Source organism: Cupressus sempervirens, chromosome 10 (genome assembly GCF_028749045.1).
Source record: "Cupressus sempervirens isolate cs-2001-9-10 chromosome 10, ASM2874904v1, whole genome shotgun sequence".
NCBI lineage: Eukaryota > Viridiplantae > Streptophyta > Pinopsida > Cupressales > Cupressaceae > Cupressus > Cupressus sempervirens.
Genome location: NC_143127.1, coordinates 730,088,479 through 730,106,165, shown reverse-complemented (window position 1 = coordinate 730,106,165; position 17,687 = coordinate 730,088,479). Strand labels below are relative to the sequence as shown.

Here is a 17,687-nt window from a genome sequence, read left to right as displayed (position 1 = left end):
TGAATACTCTTGAGACTTTTTCCTTGAATGTAGAAGTATGGTCCTACCCTAATTGATTTCAATGGAGAAATTCATATTTAATTATCATAAAGGCAACCAAACTATACATTATTACATTCACAGTAATAATTTTGAAAATTGTAACACAGGCTAAATTGAAATTCCAAAAATCAGAAATATACAGCAACATGACATGTTTCATGTGAAATAAAACTTTCTTTAATCAGCAAAAAATGGATAGTATTTGTATATGAAAAACAAGGTGATCTGTTAAAAATGTACTACAGCCTATAAAAACTAGAGAAAAACATATTTCCATTGATCCGGACAGTTTCCTGACCGGGGATGTGGGGACGGGATGACCAAGAGCTTAAAGTTTGGTGGTGCTGTACATATAGTACTTGAAAACTTAGTTATAAAAAGATTTGTAAGTATAAGAACTGCAAATGAAACTCACAGTAAAGTCACCAAATTAAAAACATGAAAATGGTTTTGAAATTTGAACATCAACAATGGGGGGGCAGAGTTTTGGAACTCAAGATAAAAGTGCAAATGTAAAAAGGCATGGAAATGATTGCATAAACAATAAGAATGGTGGGTGGAGGTTTGGGGTTAAATTAGACCTCCAAAACCTCATAAATCTTCGTTGTGAATTCCATTTTCACACAAATTTCATCATTTTTTGCTGAAGGACAGTTTCAAATGAGGGCTATGGGAGAGTCCTACGCATCCCCGGGACAGAGGACTCCAGGGACGTCCCATGTTCCCAACTGTTCCTGCCGAATCGATAGCAGTGGCAGGTCAGCAGAAGGATGTCCCTGCCGCATTCCCATCCCCAACCCAAAAAACAAAGGGGTGGGGGGCATATCCTCATGTTTCAATGCATTTTCATTAGAGTATGGAACTGTCTAAAGAAACAAACATGGCATGGACACTTGATAATTGGCATACAATTTGTTAATGGACACAATAGCAAGTGAATCTGCAAAGTGTAAATTTGGCATCACTGCTAACATATATATATTTATGAGAACTCAATATCATAATGCACTTGATATCTGCAGCTCAGTGCCCGTAACACATTCTTAATATAATGGAAACCCTCCACCACCATAGAGAGGACTTGTGGACCAACTAACTGCTTTGATAACAATTCAATTTCACATAAATTGACTTCAAGACTGCACTTAAACTAACAGGCTTACTTCCTTTTACCTTTTCCTTTGAATGGCCTTTTCCCACTTTTACTGCCCTTACTACTTTTGCCAGCTTTGCCACTTGTACCCTTTCCAAACTTTCCTTTTTTACTAGAAGTAAGAATCTGCTTTGTTTCTTTTCTTTGCCTTTGTTTACGTACTTGCTCAACATTCCGAAGCTCGCTGCGGACATTGGCATTAGGAATTGATTGTTTATTCTTAAAGCGTCCAGAATTTCTGTAGTTACCTCCTCTTGCTAGATTATCTGCACATATAAACATTTGGTCAGTATACCTGGTCCTATAATTTGATCGAGTTTGCATGGACTCTGAAATAGAAGTTCAGAGAGTCATTAGTTCATATAAGAAAATAGAAGCGTGTCACCATGACCCTGTCATTTTATCCTTGTCCACAAGATATTTTCTAGTAAAGATGTATCTGTATATACAGACAAACATTGCAGTTAACGCATAATTTATATTCAGAAGTTCAATACCCTTATATTAGTCATAGGGAGATTTATACAGCAATTTCTGGTGGATTCTAAAATCTATCATTTGAAACACAATTTTAAGTGTTTAAATAATTGGTAAATGATCAAGAGAAGTTTTGCACTTTTGGAGATATTTCTTGATATTAACAGAGAAGTAAAGTTGACATCTAGAATCAAGAAAGGAACACTATCCTAACCAGTTGACTGTGCAAGAGTACACTAGTCTCTCTCACGTATTTTATTGCAGATGTTTGCCTTCCAAATTCCAAGGAAAGAGAAATTCAGATTGACTGTTACAATGAGACAATATACAGAAATATTTGGGAAAAGAATTTCAAGCATTAAAATATGCTTTAGCCAGGTCATGCAACTGAAAACATGGAATTTTATTTAGTCTACACGACTACATCATTAAACATAATAAAAAGCTAGAATATCAAATACCATTTGGTTTGCTCAATTACATTATGAAAATGCTAAGGCACAGAACTCTAAAGTTACATAACCTGGGAGAGAAAACCATAATTATAGAAAAAGAAAATTACCTTTTCCGCCTTGACTGTATTCCACATGACCATCATCCCCTTGTCCCTGAGCAGATATTTGCAGGTGTGAGCGCTCTTTCCACTTTTTGTATAGGCCGCCCTTGCCAGGATCTACTTTTGAACCACTTTCATTTTTTATCTGCAAAAATTGATCAATTTATCAGTGAAATGGAGTTTTCTGCAGTTTAAAGATAAAAAGCTGCATCATTTCATGTCATACACAAGCATATTGTTTCAGAAATTATTGACTTTCCTCAGGCCCCAGCCCTGCTCAAGCTAAACCTGAGATATTGGAGCCCTTGATGAGTATATAATTGTGTCTCAGACGACAAATTGCACAAATATGACAGGCATGTAATAACATAGAAAACTTGCTTCTTTCCAAGCTCTGAACACTTGTTTCAATTTTTAATATGTTAATTGTTTACCCACAACCCAAAAGTATTTGGGATGAATGTGAAAATTATCTTAACAGATGGATAACAGATTTCTAAAGAAGGCATTACACTTGAAGACTGCATTAACCCTGATTCAGATGAACATCAACTATTGCAGCAACCTTTCACCAGAAGATTTTGTAAAGCATGGTTGCCAGGAGAGGCAGGGATCATGGTTACCAGGAGAGGCAGAGTACCAGTAGTTGTACAGAGGCAGCGATGCCAATTAATTTAGAAAATATGAGTAAATCAACAAAGCAATGGCCTTATTATATATAAATGTAGTCACCAGGAGACTGTAAATCAGGGACAGGTATGCGGTCCATGTTCCTATAATGAGGTTTCCTGGCAACCATGGAATAAGGTCACGCCTCCAGGCCATGAGGAAAGCAGAAAACAAACATAAATTTAACAAGCAAAAGTATTTTGGACATCTAAAGTGGCATTATTGCTGCTACAAAATGGTATAGGAACCATGCTGGAAATGGAGACAATGAAAAGCAATTCCGAAGTAGTGCATTAAATGCCAAGATTCCTTATATCGACTTCTTGGGAAGTATAATTGCAAAAGAACTTAGTGTGCTTTAAAAGAAACAATTGTAATGATAATGACAACTACTACAACATATAAGCATTTAACCCAAATGAGTCAAATAAGATGTGATACCCCAAACAATAATTTACTAAGCAAAGGTCATAAAGTAGGCCAGAGCAACTATCACAACTCACAATTATCTGGATTCAACACCCACTAAACATATAAGAGGCCACCATAAGGCAGAACATGCAGGGTAGATCTCCATCAAAAGCAGAACCTTAGCCAAAATGGTTCCAGAGACTCATCATGCATCCTCCAGCACAGGGGTGAGGAAATTGAAAGAATTAACCATAAGAACTGTTTAAGTTAGCTAGAGGAGGATCACGATAATGACTGAAGTAATTTTTTGCATTACTCAAGACATCATTTAAGTAATCATTTATTCGTTATTTATAACTAATCAAAATTGTTGTCCTTCGTTAAGGAATCGATATCAATATGAACATCATTGATCTGTGCATCCACTTCTATCATTTCTGTGTAGACGTGATATCAGAAATCCTCTCAATACATTGACAGCAGTATAAGGCGGATCCTGCCCGGATCCTCAAGGATCCAAGCCTCGGCCTGAGGATCCAGCATGAATCTGAATCCAGATGCAGCCCATTTGGGACGAATCCGGCTACTAAGGAACTGACACGTATAAGAAAATCTTTGATCAAAAGATTTCCAAAATTTTGATGTCACATTTAACATTTGATATCATGAGTATTGGCCTGCAGAATATCAACATATGATATTCACCAATTACCCAATAAGGTCTGATATCACATCTGATATCATAAGTATTGATCTTCCAAAATATTGACACATGATATTCACCAAGTACTCAAAAATGTTTATAAGATATGTGGCAACACATTCTCATAATGCTTACCATATAAGCATCCACCATGCAAAGCATAATCTATCATGGTTTGCATATGTATCATAATAGAAAATTAAGTTATTGTAAGACTGTCACCTTCCAATAAGTTCTGCACATACAAGTGATAGTCATTTGGAAATCGTCACTTTCTCATGTTGTACTCACTTCCTTGTGATGTACACAAAGGGTGGACCCATTAAATCTTCCTCATAATGTACACAAGGGATAGGCCCATTAAATCATACAATCACATGCATGATGTCAAAAGTTTACATGAAGTCAAAACTCCCTCTAATTCCAATATGATCAAGATCTTCAAAAATCAACTAAAACATAATCTGCTCCTCAGATGGAATGTGTCGGACTCCCTCTACACATCAATATTCTGAGCTCCTTTATCTTGGAAGAAGTGTAAGACTCCCTCTTAATCTAATATTAATCCTCCTTTTCCTACAAGAACATCCTCGAAAAAGATCAAGGCAAATAGCTCTTATAGTAATAAAAAACACCTTTAATAATTATTCTCAATAATAATATTATTATATTCTAACTATATGAACATTAGAAATTTGATTTAAATAATCATTTATATTTATATAATTAAATCATATTCCTAAATATCATTCTCAAAATACATTATCAATACCATTGCATATTGTTATACATTTAATATTTGTATAAAATCGAATAATTACCCAAGGCACTTATTATTTGAGAAGAGAGACCTAATCAACAATTGACATTTGTGGAGGGATGTGCAAGACGATTGAAACGACTTCATTGATCGATCTCTTCCTTCTGCCTAAATGAAACGATAAATTCATTTAATATCTTCCATCACATCTTAAATTCATTCCAACATTGAATGGCTAGAGACAAAAAAGTCACAACATTGGAAAATAGAACGTATGAAGACAAAGAAAAACTATGGGTGGCATCTTAGCATAGTAATGGATAGATGTTTTTCGTTGCTTAGATGGTTGGGCCCATGCTTAAGCCATGGCCTTACATTCCCCATTTCGAGCAATACTATTATCAGAATTTTTTCCTTTAGCCTAAGTGTTCAGACAAATCACAATATGGCAATGCACCTCCACATGGGCATAGCTTGTTCCACCCATTTCTGCAGACTCACCACAAACAGTCATGAGTAAGGTGCACTCCACGGAAGAGTCTCACTCTCTTTACATGAACAGTGCCCCTTCATGCAATCACACTATCGGCAAAGCTACTTGCAACTATTTGCACACATGCAACGATGCCCAATTTAATCCACAATAACACAACTTTCATTTCCCTACCCGTGTGGATGAAATTACTATAGCCGACAGAGAGCAAATGACAAAGTATGGTCACTAGTGTTGTCTTGGCACAGCAAAACAAGATTTGGACGTAGGGCATCAATCCACACGTGGACATTTTGATCCACGCAAACACAAAAATAATCAGAATTGCATGTAAACAAGATGAATGATTTTAAAACCTCTAGAGAGAGGGATAAACAACAACGAGGATGTATTTCCACCAAAATATTATAATTGTGCCCTTTGTACACATGGTCCTATGTATTTTGATAGTTATGTGGAAAAATCCTTAATTTAATCTCGGATCACTTTTATATAGTGCATTTACTTATTTTCTATGTTGCCCGGGGACGCGTTTCTTGCAAAAATTGACCCCGTCCCCACATCCCCCCGTCCCCGAAACTCGAAAACTTCCGGAAATCTTTCCCTTGGTTGTCCCATAAAATTAATGTTTCAGTTTTCATAATTTGTTTGATTTCCACTCTCATGTGAACTCTTAAGTTAAATTATTTAATACAAACATTATATGTTAAGGTTCTATAATTTATATAAGCATGCGTTATCCATGTTTTTATATGAATATTTAAAATTTCCCTGTATATTTTAAATTTTCTCTACTTTTTATATAGCTGTTCCCACTGCCGTCCCCTGCCATCACCTGCTCTGAAAAAAAAAATTCGTCCCGAAAACCCGTTTCCCCATCCCCCCGTCCCGAAAACCTGGGGTAACATAGCTTATTTTGTGCTGACCTGTTATATTATCTTCATACTCATCTCCTCTCTAATCCATGTTTGACAACAACTAAAAACATTCAATGTCATTGAGATTTGGTGAGAGGCGAGCTTCAAGGTATAGGTGCATGGAAACACAATATCTCCCTCCTTATCGTATATCAAGTTCATAAAAATACGTTAGTCGATATATCTGCTACTAAAACTTCATTGAATCACGCATGCTTTCTATTGCCTTTCCTTATCCTTTCTCAAATTTGCAATTTGGCTCTAATACCATGTTGAATTTAAGATGAACATTGCAAATGTAGTTACACTACCGGATTGGTATGTGTGTTCCAATGACAACAATTTCACTCTTATTAAATAATCAATTGTTATTATATTAATTAGATAATAAAGGATAAACTTGTCCCCTCATGGGACATCTCTATCCATTATTATCTAATTAATATAATAACAATTGATTATTTAATTATATAATGTCTCACATAATAATATGTATTTAATACACACACACACACACACACACACACACACACACACACACATACATATACACACGTGCGCGCACATATATATCTGTGCACTTTAGTTTATGTATAAGGATTTTCAAATATAACTCCTTTCCTCCAATTATATATTTTTTGTATCTTATATTATCTTATCTTATCTTCTCTCATTTGATTAATCCATAACTCTATCATCCTACTATGAGCCCTATGCTTAATCATATTTTCAAACATTGTCTTTTCAAGGATACCCTTCGGACCTGTAAGAGTTGATGTAGAAGTTGTTGTCAATGATGTATCTGAAGAATCAGCCATGGAGGTAATATAACCCACTAAGGTTTGCACTTGGTTTTTGAGTTGTTCCTTTGATTGCTTTTCCTTCCTAGTCTTTTGTAGTCGATGTTAACATAAGCGAAGGAAGCTTGATGTTTGAGTTTGTCAAGACATCTTATTTCAGTGTGACCATAGTTGTCCCATCTATAACATTGTATTTTAGAATAGTCTTTATGTTTCTAGAATAACTATTTACCATTTGAGTCCTTGCCCTTTTTCCTTTTCAAATTAGCAGTGAGAATCTGAATGTCTTCATTTGTGGATTCCATACCGATTCCTCTAGATATTAAATCTTGAATGTTGTTAGCTTTTAATCGATCAAATTTGGGAGGCTTGGATTGAGCACATATTCCTTATCTAAAGTTTTCCCATAACAGGGAGTCCATTAAAGTTATCAAAGTTCAATTTTCATTATCATAGATTTGACCAATTGTCGAGAGTTAATTTCTTAATTCTATTATCCTCATAAAGTATGAGGTGATTGTCTCTCCTTTATTCATTTTAATATTAGAGAGTTGTTTTTTAAGAGTAAGAATCCTACTAGTGTTGTTAATCTCCAACATGTTTTCCAAGGCTTCAAACATATCATACGCAGAGTGTAACTTTGTGATAATAGGTAGTAGATGATCTCCCTTATAGTCATTTTCTTTTCTCTTTGCAACAAATCATCCCATGAGGCACTTTGTCAAACAGTTCACATGTTGTCTTACCTCTGTTTTGGCAGCTTTGTCAGCATAAAAAGATGTTTAATTTAAAAGAAAATGCATTGGTTCCATGTTTTGTGCGACATGAACTATGATGGCGAGTGTATTTATTGTTTGACAAGACTCTATTTTACTTCTACCAATCGTGCCTCCTTACTCAACACACTAGCATATCCATTGTGTTTAGCTCCACATTTTGCAATCTGCATGTATCCTGAGGTAGTGGTGTTTCAAGACATGCTAATGGGCAATTATCGTGCCTTTCCAATGAGCTCTAGATTACATTCTATGTGGGCTACAATAGTCTAATGAAGGGGTGACACTTTGTAAAACAATGAACATGCGCCCCCCCCCCCCCCAAGTTGACTGCAAGTGCAAAGGCGCTATCAATTTCTTAATGATAACTTGTTCTATCTATTAGTAGCCATTTTTCTAAGGCACTATCAAGACACTTATACACATTGCTTGTGCTTTCCATTGTGCATAGGTTTTTTTTCAGAAAAAAACAAAAAACTTTCCCCTTATCCCATTGAATTCAAGATCTATGATCTCTTGCGTGTGTGGCTTTTTGTGGAACGATGACACCTTTAGTGGGATAATGTTGTACAAATCAACATGTTAGCGTTTATGGAAACAATAACAGCCAACTCATCAATGGTTCCCCTTGATATCTCTGTCAATTCCAACTTCATGTTGCCATTACTCCATGATGCAGGAGCATCCTAGGGAAGTCCGCAATCCTGTATGTAGGGGGCTTCGAGCTTTGATTTGTGGAATTATGGTTCACACGGTTGGGGATGTGTTTGAGGCATATTGGGCAACATTGTCCTAAGTGCGCATGATGATTGAAGTAATCATCTTGGAGTTAGAGTTGTTTCGGTGACTGTTGGTTGTGTGCTCCTAATTTACTGGCAAACTTTGGAGATTGTTTCTGCAAGCTTCAATCTGAAGGAATTGGCATGTGTGCTCTTGAATTTCGATTGTTGGATGTCACGTGGACTTATGTCTAAGTGTGTGTATAATTATGTGGTCTTTTGAGTTAGTTATGCATTGTAAACTTGGGTCCTATCCTAAATATTTAATGTTTGTCACCAAGCCGACTTGTAGCTTGAGGGTGTATTTAATGCGATTGTTTATTTAATGTCTACTATGCTAGGCTGACTTGTGGCTTGGTTTAGTATAAGAGAGGGTCTTGGGGAGTCTACTGCAATCATGATTGAGTTTAGCATGAAGAAGAATAGCAGTTGAGAGGAGCGAAGTTTAAAAGAGCAACTGTGGGCCTGGGAAACAAGAAGGTTGATTAGTGCCTTGCAAGCACAAGTTTAGATTCTTCTTGAAGTTTCTACCAGATTGTGAATTTGGGCTAGCTAGTGGTTGAATGTTGCGAGGGCTTGCAGAATTACTAATGTAATTGCTTATGTAATTGGCCATAACCCAGAAGGCCTTACAGTCAAGTGTGTTGAATGAAAATTTGATGATTCTATTATGAAAATTGGCATCGTTGTGTATCTAAATATCTGTGTTATTATTATTATTCCGTTGTGTGTTTAATTGATGGGGGTTAGGATATCTCCTTTGAGGATTCTCCTACCTTGTATTGCATCAAGTGTTATCAGAGTGAAGGTTGGATCTTGTTGATCTTGTGGATCTGTTGCTTTGGGTTTTCGAAGATCTTGGAAGAGGCCTCCGAGAAGATTGGACCTTAGGGCAATTGATGATCTCTATGATATTGTGGAGACTAGGATTTCAGAGAAGGTTAGATCAATTTCAAACCTGAGATGGGGTTGATGAAGAATGAGATCATGAGATCTATTACTAGCGTACCTAGAAATGTGGGTACTGAAGATGGTTATGAGGAAGCTCCTGAAGAATCTGAAGTTGTTGGATCTAGTGGAGAAGACAAAGTTGATCGCATGGAGAGACCTATTGAAGATAGGGTTGGTCGATTGGATAGCTCTAGATATAAATTGAAGTTAAAGCATAAGATGGATGTTTCTAATTTCTCGGGTACTTTAAATCCCAAAGACCTTATTGATTGGATTGGTGAATTAATAGACTACTTTGAGTTAGAGGATATTGGTGATCCTCTCAGAGTGAGGCTGGCACAAACTAAGTTGAAAGCACATGCTGCTCTTTGGTGAAAAGAATTACAAAGAGATAGGGAAGAGGAAGGTAAAAAGAAGATAACCACATGGAGACTAATGGTTACAAAATTGAAGGCTATGTTCATTCCTGCTGATTATGAACTTGAATTGTTTAAACGATTGTAGAATCTGAAGCAGAAGGATATGACTCTGAAGGATTACACTGAGGAGTTCTACAAGTTGGCTATTTGGTTTGGGCATAGAGAGTTGTCTAAAGAAAAGGTAGCTAGATATATTAATGGCTTGAGATTCAATATTTAGGATGAGATTGGTATGTTGAATATTGCTTCGATTGAGGATGCTTATCAGTATGCTCTAATGGCAAAAGAGAAGTTGAAGAGAAGACATCAAGGTAATTTCCAAGGGAAAGAGAAGGAACATTCTGAGAAGAATAAACAAATTGTTGAAGATGAACCAAAACCTGTTGAACAAAGGAAGAGAACAAACACAAGTGCATTTAAGGGTACTTGCTATCGATGTGGTGAAGGACATAGAGCTTTTGAATGTCCCAATGTTTGATAAGAAGGCTGGTGATAAAAGGGTTGTTTTGAATGAGAATGTGGATTCAATGAAATGAACGTGAGGTGGATGGGGATAGTTTGTTGATTTGAAGAGTGTTGCTTGGTAAGAAGATGATGGAACCTTGTCAAAGGAGGAATTTGTTCAAGACTCATTGTAAGTCTGGATGTAAATGTTGGAATGTGATTGTGGATGGTGGTAGTACTAATAAGCTAGTTGCTGAGGAGATGGTTCAAAAACTTGGTTTGAAGAGAGTGAGATGTCCTTGTCCTTACAAGATCAGTTGGTTACAAGATGAGTGTGCTTTGGATGTGAGGAAGCAATGTCTTGTTAATTTTCAGATTGGAAAAAAATGTTAATCACGTGTTATGTGATATTGTGGACATAAGTAGCTGCCACATATTACTCGGTAGACCTTGGTTGTATGATTGCAAGGTTGTGCATGATTGTGTCATGAATGTGTTTACTATTGAGAATGGTGGCAAGACGCATTCCTTGCTTCCTTTGCAGAATGCAAAACTTGGTAGGACGAACCTGAGTTTTGGTCCCCGAGCTTGAGTTGTGAGATTTTAAAAGGGTAAGAGAGCAGTGTGGAAACCAAAGCTATTGTACAATGAAGACAGCTGTGAAGATGACTATTGTAGGAAAAGATTTGCAGAAGTGGAACAAAGGCAAGAGTGTACAAGTTGATAGATTATGATAGATTATTTACTGCTTTTATAAAGTTTGTTTAAATAAAAAATTATTTAAACCATTTGCGTCTCCACCACTGGTTTGTCACGATAATCATAGGGACCAATCTGTGCATAAGTTCTCACTAAGCCAGCCTTGGTATTGACTGATCTCGTGACTTCCTTGTCCTTTCACAAACAGATAGTCTCTGCGTGCTGGAGGTATTCGTTCATGGCCATGATATGATATTTATTTTTAAGAACATTACTCTTCAAATCAATTTTAAATGAAATCACTCTTTTATATATTCACATCTGCTAATACTTGAATTAATATTTTTGCCACAAAGTCTGCAATGTGATTATCGTTGTATGTCTTCCAGATGTATCAAATGTAGATGCTGCAAACCACTATGGCCTGCTACGTCACCAACTCCACCCCGTTTAGACTCCATGTATTAATGTCTGTCTTATCTGTCAACTCTGTGACTTTTTAAACTCTGACTGTATTCTTGAATTATGTATCCATCACCAACAATCACAACAAACTAAAACTTCTGTCACAACCGCTGCATATACAAATATATATTGTTGCATATATATTGAAATTATTATAGTTCTATTGCCCTCGATTCATGATGTCTTGGTGTATAATGTAATTATCATTTGCATATGTTTGAACGTAACTTCCCAGCCTTCGATATTAAATGAAGACTTTTGTCATCAGGCCTTTTATCCGCATACTGCCGCATAGGGTGTTTACATCTTCTACTTCATATTTGATGGCATGGCAACGCATCAAACATTATTGTAGTTTGTGCAGCATAGACAACTCTATATTTTCCATTTTGATTCCTTGTCTTGACTTCAAAACTATGATATCGCTGACCTGTGACTGCTATGTCTTTTCTTCCGCTAAATTTTGTACTCCTTGACAGCACTTTGATCTTATTGATTTACACTGAAAAATCATGATGACTGTTCAATGACTTTGGTGTTTTAACTATTTATTAGATAATCATTATTTAATACGCATACTGATTTCTCACACAAGTATCGTTGCTTGTTCATTAGCAGTTACACCCATTTGCCTTTGCAGTTAATCGCTGGTCTTTATATTTTATCTGGCCTTTGACTATGTCATGGCATCTTTGCACAATCTTTTTCATGTACGCAACACAGTATCTTCTACTTGTGAACCGATGTGGACATGTATCTGATTTCACGTCTTAACAGATATGTTCAGATGTAATTTTATCTTGTCTTCCTCTAAATCCCAGAGAGATTTGTTGCTGCCTGACTTCATGGGGCCTTTCAACCAATGCTTGGTATCGATCTTATGAGCAGTTTCTTTCCATTCACCATTGATTTATAACTTATTCCGCAAACTCATTGCTTAGATCGTACTTATATTTCTGTAAATATATCACTGCTTATCATTGCTGGGTTCTCTGGCTCTCTGGCTAGATCTTGCTGCATATATAATAAGGCGATTCATTCCTTAGTTACTTCTTGCTGCTTACTGCATTGTTGTGAGTGGATGGCATACAGACTTGTAATTTTGCTGTTAATAGACTCATCAATGTTTATATTAGTGTGCAGTCCCTGGATGGCATACAGACTTGTAATTTTGCTGTTAATAGACTCATCAATGTAACTGTTCACTTTAATCAATGTATGTATTTTAAGGCTTATTACTCCCTGCCTTATTAGTAAGGCAGCGAACTAATATTTTTGTTTACCCCCCTTTATTTTGTTTTTGGAAACAATTATCAGATTGCTAAGGTTTTTTATGCTCCATATTTAATTTATTTATGAGAACAAAAATCTGTTTTCCTGATTGGCTAAATGCCATTTTTCTGAGGATTTTTTTATTTTTTGAATTGAAAAATATAAGAATAAATGCCATTTTCCTGGGGATTTTTTTATTTTTTGAATTGAAAAATATAAGAAATATCTTAAAGATAAGAAAGCAATTAATATGATCAGAATTCATTTATGAATTGTCATTTCTAATCCTGAGAAAGCACAATATTCCATAAGAGAGCCCTTGGGGCCAGTGACTTCCTCCATTCCCAAGACCAATGATGGCCGCTGACTCTATGTTCTGGCAGCATAGATTTTCCAAGATGCATGGCGCACTCCATTGGCAAAAGGCATGCCGCTCAAAACGCCTCTGCAACTTTACATATTAAGCAAAGGAGAACGTTTACGCTCAGCAAGAATAGAGCGTACTAAATTTACTCGTAATTGTATATAATACTACGGAAAATTTATCCTTCTGAAAAAAAATCAACCGCTAATTAATTATCAAAGTTTTAAAAAACACCTAATTTTATGTTCAAAGTAAAGTCCTCCGGATATAATAATTAGCTGACTAATTAACAAATGATATATACTTCTCACTGTTATTATTATTTAGCAGAGCCAATAAGAAAGCGTGGGGCCCATAGCTAATGCTGGCGGAACTGCTGGCAGCCGGCTTGAAATTTGATGGTTTTAAATGACCGTTTACATGATATTTTTCCAACAAATTATTATAAATAATATTTACTATTTTATTTTATAGTATGTAGTTATGTGCGTTGTTTAAAATATTAATATTAAAATAAATATTAACTTTTTAACATATTTTAATATGAATTTTAAAATAGTTTATTTTCATATATGAATTTATATATATATATATATAACTTGGTATTGATTATTAATTAATTATATTTTATAATATTTATTATATTAAAACTCTTAAGTTTTTATCTGTATTTAGGTTCTTGCTATTGATCTATTGTCATAATATAAAAAAGAGAATAAATAAATCATACATATTCAAATTGAAAAATTCAATTGTAGTAATGTTTATTATTATATATTTATATCACTAATTTATTGTCATCTAAAAAATCTACATTAGTAATGAAAGAACAAGAACTTTTCATTTCTTTTCAATACCTTCATCTATTTCTATATTTAAATGAAGCTCCAATTTTCTCTTTCTTCATTTTCACATATAAAACTTATATTTCATTATTACTCCCTCAATTTTCTCTTTCTTCATTTTTACATATAAAACTTATATTTCATATCTATAAGGCAGCGATTACACCCCCATTTATTTATTCCGAATAAAAAGTATCATTTTTGTAAAGTTTGAAATTCTTTATTTTTCAATTCACTTATAGAAATCAAATTTTTTGATTGGTCAAAGACCATTTTCCTCGGTGAGACACAGAATGGACAGAAATGGATTTTTCTATATTTAGCTTAATCAAGTAGAACGATTCAATTATTTTATTTTAAAAGCAAAAAAATTAGATTTAAAAAATTCAAATTTTTATAAACTCTTTAATTATATTGTATTATATTATTTTTTACATTTACATATAAATATTATATATTATTATTTAAACTATTCTCCACCTAAAAATACAAACACTACATTTGTGTATCAAAAACTAATCCATTCACAATTTTATCTCGCACATAAACATTGTAAGACAATTTCTTTTCTAAACACATAGTAATAACTATAATGTTCACTATGATCCAAAAGGCAAGGACTCCAGCTCTCAAAGAGCTCTTGTTCAATTCTTTTCATCTTCATGTATTATATAGTTACCAAGATTTGTTTCTTTCATAGTCGTAACAACTGATCTATTCTGTTAATCATCTTCATATAGCATTGGATTCTAAACAGTTTAATTGCTATCTTCCATTTTCCTTTGACATCAATGACAATTTTTCCATCAATCACCTAAGTACCTTTGACATGAATGACAATATTCCATCATCCATAACTCCAGAGAAATCTCTTTTGACAGGTCTACACACTCTGCACACTGAGAAACTCTGAAGATCTGTTCAATAACCTTTGGGTCCAGGCTGATGATAACCTTACCATCTGCATTCTTGATTGTTTTGGTCTTAGGACTGAAATGTCGAGCACATCCTAAGACGCATTCTAGTTCTAGAGCAACCATAGGAAAAGTAGACACTAGTTGAATGTTGCTTCTCTTGATGTGTCTCATTTCTCTATTAGAAGGAGCTTCGACCCTTTGTATGAAATCAGCTATGCCTATGTGTCCAATCTCTGTATCAGATACTTGATGCATGAGCCAACTCTTTGTCATACTGGTACTTCATTTTTCCTTTGGACTTCTTAGATCCGGGCATGTCTTGTGCTGCAACATGAACATTCGAACCATGAATACATCATTTGAAGGTATTGACTCCATGAAGATTATGATCTTTGATTGGCAAAAGTGGATCTATGAAGAACAATATGTTCGGAGTATTGATTAGATACTCATGGAACACATGAGATGAATGGAAATGATATGGAAGGCTTATGCAGAGAACCAAAATGGCACTTAGGAGGATGGATTGTATATGGGTAAAGATGCAAATGTCCAAGAATGCAAGCTAAGCAAATTGGGATGCATGCAAATGATGACTTTGGTATTTAAAAGAGTGACCTTTCACCAAAATTGGATTCTCTCGATGTAATTACATGTAAAGTGATTTACATATAATTCCATGTAAACATGTAGTTGGGTTTGGAGAACGTAATTACAAATATCAAGATGCTCTCCTACATGCAATTTCATTTTTGGGGTTTGGAGGATTTTCAAGCAATTGAAATGAGAAGATTTCATCTTATTTAAAGGGAATTTGCAAAATAAATGGCATTACTTTGAACAAATGGACAAAGATAAGCCAAAATATCCAACAAAATAGCAAAGTAAGCAAAAAAAGCCAAGCAAAGTTGAAATCTTCTACTTACTTTGAGCTTAAAGAGCCAAATGTGGAAGAGAATGAAGTTGGGATGAAAGACTTTTCTCCAAATTTGAGTTCTTCAAACAGCTCTTTGACTATATCAAACCTTGTAAATGTAATCCTCGAATAGGTGTTTTTACATGTAGATGCAAAACATGATTCTTTACACCTCCAAATGCATAACATTTTTTAGAAAACTCATGTATTTGGGACAATTTTTGGGTAACAACATGCCCTTCAAATGCATGAGTATGAATCGTTTTTGCATGAAAGACCAAAAACGTGGATTCTAAATGCAAGAATACGCATTAAAACTCAAAAATGCCCCCTTCTTGATGGATTTTGTAGTTTAGAGAGGAAGAATTCTGGGAGTTTTTGCTAAAAATGTGCCCTCCAAATGTCAAAGCATCGACCGTTTTTAGGGTTCGAGACGCAAAATCATGATCTCCAAGTTAAAATGCCCAAACACACTCTATGGAGGAGTTTACAAGTTCAAAATGTATACATATGAAGGTTGGGAAAGCAAATCGCACTCTCCATTGACAAACACATGTTTTAAAATGCATGTAAATGGAGTTGAAGAAGCAAATCGTACTCTCCCATCCCTATTGCATGTTTTAAAATATGCAATATGTAATATGCTATGGGCATTTTTGGCCTTGGACGGGAAAATCATGGACTTGGGATGCAACTAGATGTATTTGAATGCAAGATCGCACTCTCCACAGGGCATTAGATGTAACACTTAGCATGTAAAAAGCCATTTCTACGCAAATCACACCCTTGGATGGTCATTACATTTTTAAAAACTCAGTTTTTATTTGCCTTAGTACATAAATTGTCTTTCTAGTGCATCTCCATTGGGCATTACATTTAACACTTAGCATGTAAAAAGCCATTTCTATGCAAATCGCACCCTTGGATGGTCATTACATTTTTAAAAACTCAATTTTTATTTGCCTTAGCACATTAATTGTCTTTCTAGCGCAAATTGCAGTCTCAAAAGGTTATTACATATAAAGGGGATTTTTCGTGGAAAGTGGACTCTAGGAAGTCCATTACATGCATTTCTAGTGCAAATCACACTCTGAGGATGCATTTGCATGAAAACATGTAAGAGACATGTAAATTGAGTTTGTGTGATTTAAAAGACCAATTAAGCACATGTTTAATTAATTTATGAGTCAATATTACTTAATTGGGCAAAAAACAATATTTTACACTAAATAGTTTATATATCATGTGCAAATATTATTCAAAAAGAAATATTTAACATAGACGTTTTAGAATAAAACATAAAGTAGCTCTCAAAAATAAATTAAACTATATAGTAATAAAGTCATTAAGTGAAAAATGAAAAAAAAACTCAACATGAAAATATAACATAAAGTGCTATGTAGTCACTTAAGTGATACAGTAACTTAAAAACATAACATAAAGTCAAATTATGCTATATTTTTCGAAAAGTGAATGTCAACATTAAAATATAACATGATATTTTAAATATGCAATTGCATTTGAAAAGTCCACCTTTTGGGTACCTAAACGATCATATCTTTTGATTTCAAGTCCGATCAAGCCATAAGATATCGAGAATCGAAGGGAAAACTGAAAGCAAGGGATTAGATGAAACCAAATGACTAAAAGCAACTAAACACACTCAAAAATGCAAAGGAGGAGATTGAAGGCTTCAAAAAAAAAAGTAGAAACTTAATAAAATGAAAAACGATAAGAACTTAACGAAAGCCTTTAGTAAAAGGATTTATTATACAAATTGGGTCGATTGATTGATCAATGTTAACCAATTAAATAATGAACTATCTCAGAGAAATACGGAACTAAGTTGAAAAAGTTTC

General features: G+C 34.7%; 1 protein-coding gene across 2 annotated transcripts in view; it reads right to left on the bottom strand.

Annotated features, from left to right (window-relative positions):
* Positions 1-553: 553 nt before the first annotated feature.
* LOC149535904 (putative DEAD-box ATP-dependent RNA helicase 29) overlaps positions 554-17,687 on the bottom strand; it is an 82,021-nt gene continuing 64,887 nt past the window's right edge. For both annotated transcript variants that reach the window (XM_089806930.1, XM_089806931.1), the window contains 2 exons: positions 2,235-2,373; positions 554-1,461 (listed from right to left, as the gene is read on the bottom strand). In XM_089806930.1, the coding sequence (XP_089663056.1) occupies positions 1,202-1,461; positions 2,235-2,373 (399 nt within the window). In that variant the 3' untranslated portion in view covers positions 554-1,201. The remainder of the gene's footprint in view (positions 1,462-2,234; positions 2,374-17,687) is intronic.